Source organism: Alligator sinensis, unplaced genomic scaffold (genome assembly GCF_000455745.1).
Source record: "Alligator sinensis unplaced genomic scaffold, ASM45574v1 scaffold161_1, whole genome shotgun sequence".
Lineage (NCBI taxonomy): Eukaryota > Metazoa > Chordata > Crocodylia > Alligatoridae > Alligator > Alligator sinensis.
Genome location: NW_005841974.1, coordinates 2768116 through 2781975, shown reverse-complemented (window position 1 = coordinate 2781975; position 13860 = coordinate 2768116). Strand labels below are relative to the sequence as shown.

The 13860-nt window shown below is 48.2% G+C and overlaps 1 protein-coding gene across 3 annotated transcripts in view; it reads right to left on the bottom strand.

Annotated features, from left to right (window-relative positions):
• Positions 1-956: 956 nt before the first annotated feature.
• The window catches only part of EZH1 (enhancer of zeste 1 polycomb repressive complex 2 subunit), a 37137-nt gene continuing 24233 nt past the window's right edge, over positions 957-13860 (bottom strand). For all 3 annotated transcript variants that reach the window (XM_025200714.1, XM_006020950.3, XM_025200713.1), the window contains exons 12-21: positions 13781-13860; positions 12430-12521; positions 11737-11777; positions 11085-11210; positions 9763-9941; positions 6816-6911; positions 5283-5364; positions 4497-4577; positions 4028-4112; positions 957-3911 (exon numbers count right to left, since the gene is read on the bottom strand). In XM_025200714.1, coding sequence (XP_025056499.1) covers positions 3851-3911; positions 4028-4112; positions 4497-4577; positions 5283-5364; positions 6816-6911; positions 9763-9941; positions 11085-11210; positions 11737-11777; positions 12430-12521; positions 13781-13860 — 923 coding nt within the window. In that variant the 3' untranslated portion in view covers positions 957-3850. The remainder of the gene's footprint in view (positions 3912-4027; positions 4113-4496; positions 4578-5282; positions 5365-6815; positions 6912-9762; positions 9942-11084; positions 11211-11736; positions 11778-12429; positions 12522-13780) is intronic.

Below are 13860 nucleotides of genomic sequence, written 5' to 3'. Positions count from 1 at the left end.
TCTCCTTCCCATTGGAAGGCTCTGTCCTTCAACTTGAGCATCCCTACCCTCAGCTCAGCTGCCTCTTGTGCACGCACAGCTCTTTCTGGAGGCAAAGGACATTGTGAGTCAAGGAGAATGTGTCTACATGAACTGAAATACCCTGCACAGCAATCCCCATGATAAAGAGGATGCTGGCACCAAGTCCTGGGATGCTGAAGCCCTTGAGAAAACAGCAGCAGAGATGGATGGGCAGGGTATTGTGGGATACCTCAGGACTCGAATCCTCAGCACAGCCCCAGGGAAAGTGGAGCTTTGATTTGCTCCAGCTGAAGGACTGGTCCAGGGTCTTCCAAAAGACTCCTCACCCACCAGCCTCCCCTCTCCAGTGCAAGGGTGCAGCTAACTCGCATATGAAGCTGAGTTTTTTCCCCTCTCTTGTTGCTACATGACACAAGGTTTTTTCTTGCCTCTCTCAGAAGCACAGGACACTAGCTGCAGCTAAGGTTGGAGATTGTGACTGGGGAGCCAAGCAGTGCTGTAGACTTATGCTTAACAATAAATAGAGCATCATCAGCTCCCCTGGCTGTAAACATGGAGCTTCAATAAGGGCTTGTCAATGAGCTGGCAGGTAGACGCAGCACTCAGCTCACTCACCCTTCTCCTCTGAGCCAGCTGCTCAGAAAACAGCAGACACCAGAACTGGTGACAGCGTCCTGAGGCCAAAGCAGCTTGCTGGAGGGCAAGTTAGCTCCAGCGTCCTACTGAGCATTGATGTCAATCTCATCTTCTAAGCTCTTGGGCCATCTGCTTTACTAAAGGCTTCAGTTGGATGTTGCTGACCATGTACCATGTTCTGGGGCTGCTGGCCCAGGAGCTTTCTGGCCAGTGCATGTGTAGGCCAAGCTGCAGACTGCATGCAGGTAAGTAAGCTCCTCTCTGGGGAACAGGAACAGAGGCAGTGGCTGGACACAGGATGTTCACTACCACTTTATTATGACAAAGGTTACAAGCCACATGATTTTTAAAGTGCATATAATTCACTGGCAGCAAGCCACAGACACAAAGCCTCTTGCAGTGCAGATATGGCCAAAGTTGCAGGGGAACATTTAATGACACAGTGGGCAGGGACCAGCCATGTAGACAAGGGTATAATAAAGCAGGGCAGAGAGTTGGCTCTCAGGCAGATACAGGAAGAACAAGAGTGCCTGCTCCAAACAGACCTGAACTCCAGCAAGACCCAGGGGCCAGTCCTGTGCTTAGCAGCCCTAGCAGAGAGGGGGCACACAGGCCAGACCAGCCCTTGGGACCCTCAGCAGCCAGCTGCAGCAGCTCCAATTCTGAAACTTGAATGCACTGGACGTGCCTGTGCCTGGAGAAGCATCTGCATAGGACTAGACCCAGGCTCCCATCTCCCCTGTATCACAGCCCAGTCCTGCATCCTTAGTAACAAACAGAAGAGGTGTTGCCTGTGCATGGCTGGGTGCTTGACCCAGGACCCACCCTCAGTGCTCACTCAGTGAAAGACCTCCTTATTCTTATCTCACTATGCCAGACTGATGGCACTGGACAGTGAGGCAGGCTCCATTTCCCATCCTTGTGTTCTACTCACAGGGTCCCTGCTGGCTCAATTCTAGCTGTGCACTCAGGGACACCCTTGCAGCTGCTGCCCAACTCCACCTGTCCTGGATGCGCTGGTGCCATCACCCCATCTCAGAGATCCTTATGCAGGCAACAGCACAACTAAGAGTCTAGTGGTAGACCCCAGCTTCTTCCAAGTCCACTTCAAACCCTTCCCCTGACTGTATGTGTGTGTTTGTCACACGCCAGCAATACACCAGAAAAGCTGGGAAGAACCAGGACTACTGTGTCTGGAAAGGAGAGAGGACTGAGGGGCCAGGCAAGAAGGCTCCCCTTCATCACAGCCTGTCCTCTGCATCATGCAGTTACTGGGACTCTGGGTGCCTCTCCCCCAACACCCAAGTACTTGTACATACAGACATGAGGGTGCCTCCCCGCAATTTTTCTTCCCATTTTTCTACCCTTTCCAGCTCCCCCACAGCCTGCAGGAGAAGCAACAGGAGAAGCAGGGGTTGAGATTCACATGGTTTCTACAACCCAGAAGCTCCTTGGAAAGAGGAAGAGTCCCAGCTGCTGGCTGGGGAGGGTTATTTTAATGTGCTTCCTTGTTTGTTTGTTTTTTGCAGGGGGTGCTAAGATTAAGCCCCTGCCTTGTTGTCCAGCTCAAGAGCCATCTCCACACCTGGGGCAGGGTCTCACAACAGAGCCCTTAGGCAGCCTCTGAGGCAGCCTTTGGGCTCAGACACTGCCAAAATAGCAGTGTGCTGATGTTGTTCAGAACATGGCAACAGCAATGGCAGTCAACGAAGAGCTCTGTGCAATGGAAGAGGCCATAGCCATGAAGGGGAGGCTGTGCCAATGGGCTGGAAAAGTGCTTCAGACAGCACCCAGGATTGGTAACTGTGAGAAGGGAAGCCATGATTGGACGCTGCAGCAGCAAGGGTGGACTGAAGAAACAGATTCAGTGCTGCAGTCAGAGCACCTAATCAGGACATTCCTGTGCCATGCCAGATACCTTTGGAGCAGCAGGCCTTCCTAAACCAGCTTGCTGACTCCCAGCAAGGATATCTGTTCCTTCAGCATTTCCCTGTGTCAGAGGGGCCATGTACTGAGGGACACTGTTCATCCAACAGCCTCCCCAGAAGGTCAGCCCATGTCCATCAGAACAGAGCAGCACCAGGCCCTGCAGATCTAGATGGCTCTCCCAGGAAGGCCCCAGGCACAGCATCTCTGAGTAGCTTGGAAACATTCAATGGGAGAGTGACAGCCAGAATAGAGACTAATGAGGGCATCAGGGCTGAACAGAGCCCAGGTCCTGGACCAATTCCCCTAGAGCTTTGTGTGTCTTGACATAGAGGGCCCAGACAGCACAGCCAGTGGAAATGGGCAACATTCATCCATCGTTTTCCTGAGCCAGGCCACTAGGCAGGCACAGAATTAGGGGCAGGTAGGAAGGGGCCTTGTGAACTAGCTGTCTTCACACCCCGTTTTCCCTGCCATCTCCTTCTGCACCTCTGGCAACAATGTGCTCATCTCTTCCCAGCACAATTGCTTTCCATAACCAAAGTGACTCTTTGCATAACATTGAAAGGCCCCATTGCAGAAACAGGGTTCATCTGGTCTCTGTCCTCTGGCCAGCAGGAAGAGAGCCTTGTGGGCACAACAGCTGGCAAGTTGACTTAGGCCTCACTGTTGGGGCATGGGCCAGAGTCCCTAAGGTTCCTAACAGTGAACAAGCGTCCTGATTAGCAGCAAAGGAAATCAAGAGAGAGCACCAAACACACACCAGAAACAAACGTTTGCTCCAGGGGAGAATTTTCAATGGAATGGCATCAGCCACCCCACCTATTTTCCTGCTAAGGCAAGCCCTGCCAGGCAGGGCCATTGCATTACCATCCCTACAGGCTGCGAGCAGGTTGTACCTTACTCAGGTTTGTTCTTTCAGCATCTGGTAGATGGAAGGAAACTCAAAGCATTCCCATGCAGTCACCTGCTTTCCAGTCCCACCTGGTTTCTGGAATCCCTCTTGTCAGCCCTGGAGAGCACTGACAACACACAGCACTGGATTCTGCCCTGGCTCAGGACTAGAGCAAGATTCCTGCTTGGATCTGGCAGCGACTGTATCACATTCCTCATAGCTCCACTCCCAGGCATCTGGATGGAATGCAGCACTCACGACTCACACAGCGACGCGAACATGGGCAGCCATGATGTAAGCATGGAAGCAAACATGGCATTGCTTACAAGGTGCAGTAGCAGCAAAGTGCACAGGGACCTGCCCCACAGGGGCCTAGATGACGTCCGTCTCCCTCTCTATGCCGACATATTTCAAGGCATCCGCCTGGCTGTACCTACAACACAGGAAGGCTGACAGGTAGTCGCTTTTCTACACTACTCAGTTATAAATCTGTGAATACAGGGTACGGCTAAACCCCAGCCACAGACTCCCCTGAGCTGCCCATATCACCTGTAATCAAAGAAGAGTTCCTCCCCTGCTTGGATGGCCCTCTTCGCAAAGATTCCTATCCGGTGGTCTCCGTTCACCATCACAACTGCAATAAAAGAGACATAGTATCAGGCCCCAGCATTTCCAGCTCAAACCATGCATGGCTCCTGAAGGGTTTTGAAAGAGCTGGAAGTTTTCTTTGGAACTGGCTTATGGGCTTTCACCACCAAATAGCAGGGCCCTAGCAAGACCAGTCAGGGCCTTTATAAGCAGGGAAGTGTCTCACTGCAGATGCAAGTACAACATACATATTTTCCCTTAAAACTCTTCCCTCCAAAGCTCAGAGGTATGAAGTCCCACTCAGTGCCAAGGATGCTTCCAAAACCAGCCATGCACTCCCAGGTGTCAAAAAGGCTCCAAAGGCACTGCTGGTCACTGCCGCAATTCCCAGCTGCCCCTGCCCAATAGCAAGTTGGCACAGAGCTCCTACCTTTAGCATAGCAATTGGGGTTCACAGAGTGGTTGGCAAAGCGGATCTTGTTTCCTTTGCGGGTAGCATCAACCACAAAATCTATTCAAAAAATGAAAAAGTGCCTTGGAATTCTCCACAATGATAAAGATGCCACTAACGTGGGACTTAGCTTGCCATACCACCCCAAGTACAGCCATGGCTCTATCCATCCCACTCCAACTCTGAGGTAAGTCAATCATACTGTGTACTATAGGCAGGGGAAGATTTCCTCATGCAAAACCCAATAAGTGCGGGACCAATTATTCCACTAGCTTGGCCACATTTACACACAGCCCAGCACCTCCAAACCCACTTGCTGACTCCAGAATATAAAGGCAGGCAAAGCACAGGCTCAGGAAGCAACACCGGCACCTAGGCCAGGACAGCTCTACGATGTGACATAACAGCTATGGAAGCTGGTCACAGTGTGCTTGTGCAAAGATTCAAGGAGATGCATATTAACTTCTGAAGAGCCACATGTGGCTCCAGAGCTACAGGTTAGCCACCCCTGCCCTAGACCACTGCTAGAGCTGGGGAAGGGAAGGTATCCAGGAGCTGAGGCCTCCAAGCAGAGAAGATGAAGTGGTGATACGAACTGTACTGCTTGGGCCAGCCAATAGACAATCGCTGAGCAGACCACTATGTGTAAGCTGCCTGCTCTTGCCCAGCAGCAGAGCACAACCACCCAGCCTGGCAAGGTTAGGAAGTCCAGGTCCTTAAACAGTACAATAAACTGCACTTCAAGAGCCCTCCCCAGAGAGTTACCATTGTTGAGGTTGAAGAGGAAGCTGGACATGTATTTGTCATAGACCTTTCCACGCCGGTCAGCCTCGTCCTGTGAAATAAGCTGAAGAACAGGCAGGTTTTAGGAGTGTGACAGTTGCTGAGTGTCCTGAGAGATAATTGCAGGAAGAGACAAAATTCTTGCAGGTTCCCAGAAGCAAGAAACACTCAGTCCTTGTGTGTGCTAGGACAGGAGTGGGAGCCAACCATGCTCAGAAGAGTACCCACCTGTCTTGTGCCACTAGCTGTGAGCAGGGGCACCTCCCTTTTCAGGCAGTTTGCTGGGCTAATAACCCTCAGTTTTACATTCAGCTGCTGCTGTGGAAGTAAAGCCTGGTTCCATGCTAGACTCATGCTAAGACAATACCCCTCTGCCGTTTCTTCTGAGCATCTAGGAGCAGGCTTACTCCTGAAACAAACTGGCAGGGAAGCTGAGGCTCAGAGAGTCACCCCCCTCATTTTGTTAAGTGGCCCCAAAAAGGAAAAGTCAGACCCATGGGGGCTTAAGCTTAAGTCTGATTTTTTCAGTTCAACCTCCCTTCCCCTCTCCATGTTATTTATATTACCAGGTGCTCAGTACCATCTGTCAGTCAGCACCACATGCTTTCAAGCTAGGTCCTCCAATCAGAGGCCATTTTTCAAAATCCTAGTCCAAGGTCAGAACTCTGTGGCACATCTGGGCACAGAGCACAGCTCTGCAGTCTTGAGCCTCTGCCTTGCTCCAGGAACTAAGCAGAAGATGACAACATTACCATATTTTCTTGCATATCACATGCCCCCAAACAAGACACCCATCTTGTTTTGGGAAGGCAGAACGAAGAAAAAAAGATTTTTCCAGAGTCAGATGAATCCTGACCATACTGGCTCAATTCTCATCATCACTGCTCAGCAAAAAGTTATGCAATTCTAGCTTATTACAGCTGCTGTCAAATTGGCAGCAGCTTTTGGCTCCTCAACCAAAAACTACTGCCAATTTGTCAGTAGCTTTTGAAAGGTTAAAACTAACTGTGAGGCTGAAAACTGTACTCCCTCCCTAGCTGAAAAGGGCACCCCTGGCAGCCATTACAGCAACGCTATGCTTCAATTCCAGTGCAAAAATCGGCTTCCCTGCTTAAGATGCGCACTAATTTTGGAGGCCTGAGTTTTGAGTAAAGGGTGCATGTGTTATGTGAGTAAATATGGTATTTTTTTAAGCTTGATACATGCTCAAGCTTGTTATTAAGCACCTGTGTTTCAGCTAAGCAAAAGTAAAGCTGGTCAAATTCTGTTAAAGGTCCCCTTTGAATAGCTTGTATGGAACTCTGAACCACAAGACTTAAAAAGGGGCTGCTCAGTAAGTTGTGCTGTAGGTATGCTGCAGAGTAGGTACTGTTGCAGGCTGAGCTGGAGCTCCATTACCAGTTCTACACTGGAGGGAGAACCAAGCATTTTACGCGTCGTCTCTGAAAAATTTGTCCGACTCCACAGCCCTTCAGAGGGACCCATGTTCCCAGCAAAAGGGACAGAAAAACTAACCTCACCACAATACTCAGAGATGAATTCATTCTTCTGCACAGATTCCTTGATGAAGGTCCCCCAGCCAGCAACATCCGATGGAGCCAGCAGCAAATGCTAGAGTACAAGAGATTCAAGCTGTTAGTTTGCAGAGCTGCTCCAGAGACATGTGATCAGTGCAAAGACCATAATGTAAACATCACAGACAAGTTCAGAACTCTGGGAGGGAATAACCTCCCATGCCCTCTGGGCAGATTTGTGCATCTGTGGTTCCCAGCAAAACCCACAACAATAAACCCATCAAGATCAGGATTCCCTGTGTCAGGTGCTCCATGTATATGCACACGTGGGCCTGCATGCACACCCACGCAAGCAGTCCCAGCCCAAAGACCGAGGAAGGGGGGAGATTGTTTTCCCAGCAGCCACTATGAGGAATGCCAGGAAGCTGTCAATGAACCTACTTGCCTTTGATAAGAGTAACTACTTAGATGGATGAAGGGAATACAGTGGATATGGTGTATCTAGACTTCACCAAGGCTTTTGACAAGGTCCTGCATGACCTTCTTATAAATAAATTGGAGAAATGTGGACTAGAAAAACTAATAAAGGTGGACAGACAACTAGCTCAGAAAGCCATGAGCAAAGGGTAATTATAAATGGATGCCTGTCAGAATGGCAGGCAGGAGGGTTTGGAGGTTTCCTGGGCCCAGTGCTGTTCAATGTGTCTGTTAATGACTTGGTTGCTGGAATAAAGAGAGGCTTGAGCAAATCTGCAAACAGCATGAAACAGGGAAGGAACACAAACACATTGGAGGACAGGAGCACAATTCAAAAGGATCTTGAAAGACTGGAAAGCTGAGCTAGAGCTAACAGGATGAAGTTCAATATGGACAAATGCCAGGTGCTCCCCCTCAGGAAGAATAAATAAAACACAGATACAAAATGGGTGACATCTGGCTGAATGGCAGCACTATGGAGAAGGATCTGGGACTGTTGATGGATCACAGATTTAATATCAGCCTACAGTTGCACAGAAGACAAATACAGTTTTGGGTTGCATCAATAAAAGCATTAGGTGCAAGACATGGGAGGTAACAGTGCTTTTTACTTGGCATTGGTTATGCTTCATCTAGAGTGCTGTCTGTCGTTTCGGGCTCTGCATTTTAAAAAGGACATGGAGAAGTTAGGGAGAGTCCAGAGGTGGCCAACGAAACGATAAAGGATTTGGCAGGCAAGTTATACAAGGAGAGGTTGAAGGAAATAGGTATATTCAGCTTGTGGAAAAGGGTCTCATGAAGGGACATAATAGCAGTCTTCAAATAGCTGAAGGGCCATCATAAAGAAGAGGGAAAACACCTTTTCCCTCTTGCTACAGACCATAGGACACAGACTAAAGACTTAAAGTTGCAGTAAAGTAGGTTTAGTTTGGATATTAGGAAAAGTGTCTTCACTGTTAGAACAGTGAGGTAGTGGAATAGACTCCCTAGGGAAGTTGTGGAATTCTCTATCGTTGGAGGTGTTCAAGAAGAGGTTGGACAAGATTAGTCAGCGTTGATCTAAGAGTAGTTGTGCCAGTGTTATACTGAAGGTAGTTCCCATACTTATGGGCTTTGTTGGCTGCCACATGGGGCTGGGAAGTTTTTTCCCCCTCTCTTGTTGCTAGGTGACACAGGGTTTTTTCTTGCCTCTCTCAGAAGCACTGGGCATTAGCTGCAGCTAAGGTTGGAGAGTGTGACTGGGGTTTAGCATTCCTCCAGTTGGGACTAAAACCAGGGATTCCTAGCTAGATGTTCTTGCCCCTCCACTCAGGATTAAATCACCATATTTGGGGTCAGGAAGGAATTTTATGCCATGGTCATATTGGTATGGAAGAAGGCAAAACCCTCCACAGTCTATACTTGGGGACATGGCCCTCTTCCTTGGATTTTTTTAAACATATTTTAACAACCCTCGCAGCAACAATATATTGGCCACTGTTGTCTCCATGCTTTACCTATGGCAAATCAGGCCTTGTGGTGGCGTCAGAGTTGACTGTCATTTTACTAATAGGTTAGACAGTGGATTTGTATAAAATAGTTTGGATAGGGATGATTCTATCCCTGACCAGGGATGGACTACATGACCTCCGGTTCAAGCCCTACTTTTCTATGATTCGTGATCTTTCATTATATCTAACCCCAGTCATGTGTCTAATTATTTGCATTTATTTCAGTCCCCTTCTGCATTTGCCTGTATTTGGGAGGCTGACCAACACATCTGGGTTCCCACCTCTCCCTTGGGTTATTGTTTAGCACCAGCCTTTTCCAATTCTCTCATTTAATTTTTTAATATGATTTTACATCCTGCCCCTTGACTACATAATTATTTGTTATTCATGCCCCATAATGAAACAAGGAAAGATGGGAAGTACTGGGCTTATTTTGTCTGGACAGAAGACTAATAGCGTTTTGCTAGAGATTCAGATACACTAAGGGGATTACAAAGAGAAGGGTAATTGCCTGTTTTCTGTGTTCACTGGGGCAGGACAAGAAGTACAGGTCTTAAATTACAAAGGAGATGTAGGTTAAATGTTAGAATTTTCTATCTCTGAGAGTAGTTTAAGTGCTGGAAGAAATTACCTAGAAGTTGTGAAACCTCCATCACTCAAAATTTTTAAGTGCAGATTAGACAAGCACTTGGCAGGCAGGCAGGAAGTTTTAGTCAAAGCTGATCCAGCCTTTAGCAGAGGGTTGGACTAGATGACCTCCTGAGGGTCCTGCCAGCCCTATTTTTCTGTGATTCTATATACCCTTCAGGAGCTGGGTGAAGGGCAGCCCCCCAGCTCTCACTGCTTCAGCTTCACCTCACTCAGGTGAGCAAAAAAAAATCAGCAGAGTTGCTAGGCAGGCAGATTTGTCACAAGCATGGGGCATGAAACAGGAGGCACACTGACAGCCAGGCCTGCTACTAAACAGCATGCTGTCAATACCTTTTTGAGCCCGCGCTGGATGCTGCAGTTCTTGCAGGAGACCACTTTGCAGTCCCAGTGCTCGGAAGCCCCGCAGGTCAGGCACAGGTCAGGATCACACTCTCGTACAGCCAGGTAGCATGGACACTGCTTGGTATTACACTGAGTCTTACAGCGGCAACCTGGGAAGCGGTTCTGGCCTGAAAGAGACAAGCCCATGTTCTAACTACGTACCTTTACAAAAAGTAAATGAGAAAATGGGACACCCATACCCCAGGAAGTGCCCATGTTCTAACAAGAGTAGGAGTGCAACCAAGCCACAGTGAAGGGGCTGTGCAGGATAGGGACAAACAAACTGAGAAGCCTGCCTTTGCCCAAGGCTGTGTTGCCTGCCTGTCTGACTCAGGGACAAAAGGAAAGTGGCTGGGTCTTTGCACTAGGAAAAACACACCCCATTGCTGTGGGTCTCAGAAGTGCAACCAATGCAGAAACCAACAGAGGGAATGATACTAATGCTCAGACAGTGCTGCCTATCTCACCATGCCAACCTGACAGCACCTGGGACACAGCTTGCTATGAAAAGCAATGGGACAAATCTATAATGGGAAGCTGGTTTCAGCACCCCACATTCTGAAAACAAACATTTCAGGACACAAAGGTAGCCCCTTGAGTGCTGCCTACATCTTTCATTGCATTAGGACTAGGAACATTACTCATCCCTCCAGCCCCACAACTGGATTCAACACAGATAATTACTCCCAAGAGAGGGATAAGTACATGCAATTTAAAAAAAAATAAAAACCCTTTGACAACATAACCCCAGTGTACTTGAACAGCAGAGCTGCACACAGAATTGTTAATCTAGTGATGGTACTTATACAGTATAGCCCCTACTGTCACAGGGTCCAAGTGTGTTGCTGTCTTAATGTATTTATTCTCACAACCCTGGCATATCAGGACAGTGCTATATTCCACAACATACAGCTGGGAATCAAGGCCCATACACTTAGCAATTTGCCCAGGCTAGAGAAAAAGTCAGCTGGCCTTCTAATCATTGAAACTTTCTTCCTCTCAAGGAAACCAGAAGCAGCATGGGCAGCCTAAAGGCAATAGGCAGTCATGAGTTTTCCAATAAGACACTCCAGTGCACAATACACACTTTCATGACTTACAAACAGAATACACCACTTCCCCTCTAACTTTTACCAGACTGTTAATCAGCCTTTGGGTGACTATGGATTAGCTGTGTGAATGCCAGAAAATGATCATAGGTTTTTGCCCTATTAGCAAATCCATGTGGCTGGGGGTGCCTGTGTGCATGGATGCACCAGCTTTGTCCTTACAGTCAGGATTGCACTGGCAGAACTTCTCACAGAAATTCTGAGTCATGATGCAGGGGCAGGAGCTGTCACAAGGGTGCTCAGGATGGTCGCAGGGCTGGTAGTTGTAGACCTGGGTGGGGGAGTTGTCTGAAACGAGAAGAGGGAAAATGCCAGGGTAAGAATCTGTGCTGTGCAGGGACATATTTAAATGCAGTAACAGTGCTCAAGAAACTGGAAAAGGACATAACATTTTCAGCAGAGGGCAGACAACTCACTGACAACTAGGAGAAGTCTCTTAAGCTGTGCTTGCAAGCACATGACCCATGTTTACTTTAATCCTGAACAGCCAATTTCACCCTGTAGCTATTATGCCAAATCTCAACCTCTCCTGACTGGGAACAAGACAGCACCACTTGTACTGACTCAGACTTAGAACACTGACACAGCTGGAATCATTCACACAGAATGTTACAGAAGTTTCCCACACCATCAAAACAAGGCTTGGACAGGGGAGGCAACTGCAGCATCAGATTTCCCACCTCTGGACTCTCATGGTGAGAGCTGCCAGTCTGGAGAGTGCCTTGCAGTTCTTTACATTGCTCAAATAGGGCTGATGCACTACATTTCTTTGTGCAAAGGGTGCAAACCATCTAGTGGCAATAGCCTGCCCTACCTTTCTTCAGCTGGATCTTCCTGCAGTGTGCAGCCCACAACCTGAAAGAGAAATGAAGAAATGGCAACTGGGGGGAAACCACTGCTCTCTTTAGGAACATTTGGCCAAGATCACCTGCACCCAGCAGCTCAACGATGCCAGTCAGCATGGAACTGGATACAGAAGATTCCATTGTAAGCCTGTATGCCAGCTTTGCGCATTAATCATCATCACCTGCTCGTCACAGAGGTGAAAAAGAACAATACAGCTGCATAAGAAGCTTCTTCAGAAAGCCACTAGAAGCAGGATGAACCTCACAGAAAAAAACCTCTCAGTGGATACATTAGGACCAAACATGAGAGAAATAGGCTGGAATCAGACAGCTTAGAGAGATCTCAAGAGAAAAACCTGTGTGACTGACAGTGAGGTGCAGCAATAGAAACCGCTACCCTTAAGGCAGCCACCAAGTCATTTCCTCAACATCATGGTTAAGCAAATCTATGCCCACAGAACTGTACACAGCCTTCTAATTACAGCAGCAGCACAGAGAAAAGAGGCTTGGGCCAATTCCCAGCCAACAGCACAAGCAGCCCTGTGTGACAATGGGAAGGCGTTCAGAAGTGAGGCAGATGGGGATTACCAAGAACACTCTGGCACGGTCAGCAGAGGCTCCTGCTGCATGTTAAGAACAAAACAAGCTTGTTGAACACTTGCCTGTGCTTCCTTTTCTTCTTCTGGGACGGATTCATAAGCTCATTTGCTGGCAGTTTTGTTATAAGGGACTCTTTCACTGCAAACTGAAAGACCTGGGGGGGGAAAAAGTTTACCATGTTCAAATTATGTTGTCTGCAGCACAAACAGATGGAAGACAACAGGCTGCCAGTCACAGTGCCTGCGGGCCAGCAGCCCCACCCCAGCCTCACTGAGCCAGAAAATGTCATTGCTGTGTTTTCATTTAGGAAGCAAAGCCCTCCATCTTTCAGCCCCCTTAGTTGTCCTTTGGAGAAGGTCAGAAGCATCAACCCGAGGCCTTCAAAAATCAGGGACAGTTCTATAATGTAATATGCTGAAGCAAAACCAATCTGATTAGCACAACTGAAACCTTCACATCCAATAATAAATACTATGCAACAGCACTAGACATAGGGAAGCTGAAGAATCAACCCCTGATCTCACAAAACCAGGGCTGTGCTCTGCTCTTGCTTCCCCAAATTCTTCCTCTTGTGTAGGCTTCAATTGCTCCTCATTCTGTACTACAGCTAGTTCCAGTGTTGAGCATGACTCACCCCTTCTGGAGCCAATGCCAGAACAGTGAGGCACTGGCCCGCCGAAGGAAGATAGGAAAGGAGAGGGAGGCAGCAAAAATGCTTCCAAAAACTCAGGAAGATAATACGAAGGAGCAACTTTGTACATAGCAGTGTGTAGAAGTGGTGTTTTCAGAGGTCTTCTGAGAAACACATCTGCTATCCTCTCTGCACATGTGAAAATCTCCTTAAGCGTGCTACAGCCTAAGTCAAAGGCTGGGATATGGCAAGTCCCTTTGGAACTCACTTCAGAAGAGAGCAAAATCAGGAGATACTCTGCCCCCAGCCTTGTAAATCCCTTTACATTTACTCTACAGTGGAAGGAAGGGAGGCATGAGAACAAGATCAGGAGCAACTCAGCTCTGCACCTTTCTGAACACAGCAACTGGCCAATGAAGGGAGTAGGACAGCAGGAAATATTAGGCACTGAATCCCCAACACTGCAGAAGACTAAAAGAAACCAGGCAGGGAGTAGAGCCTGGCCTGTGTTGCTAGTGCACAGAACATCAAACTAGCACTTCCTTTACCCACCAAAGTAATCACAGACACGTAGCAAACTTGGAGTTGACTCACAGCACCCATGTCAGGGAAAGAATTGTACAGCTCTCTCACTACGACTCAAAGACATTTCCTAGCATCAACTTGGACAAAGAAGGGAAATCAAATGCAGGCATCAGTTCAGGCCTTCCTCCCCTTCTGTTGGTGCTGCCGGACCTGCCTACCCAGGGGCTACAGCTCCAGGTGAAGATGCCAGGCCATACCTGTTTGCACGTTTTGGTTCCCAGCAGCCTGGCAATGGAACAGAAGTTGTTGAAGTAGGTGCCATGGAACACACGGAAGA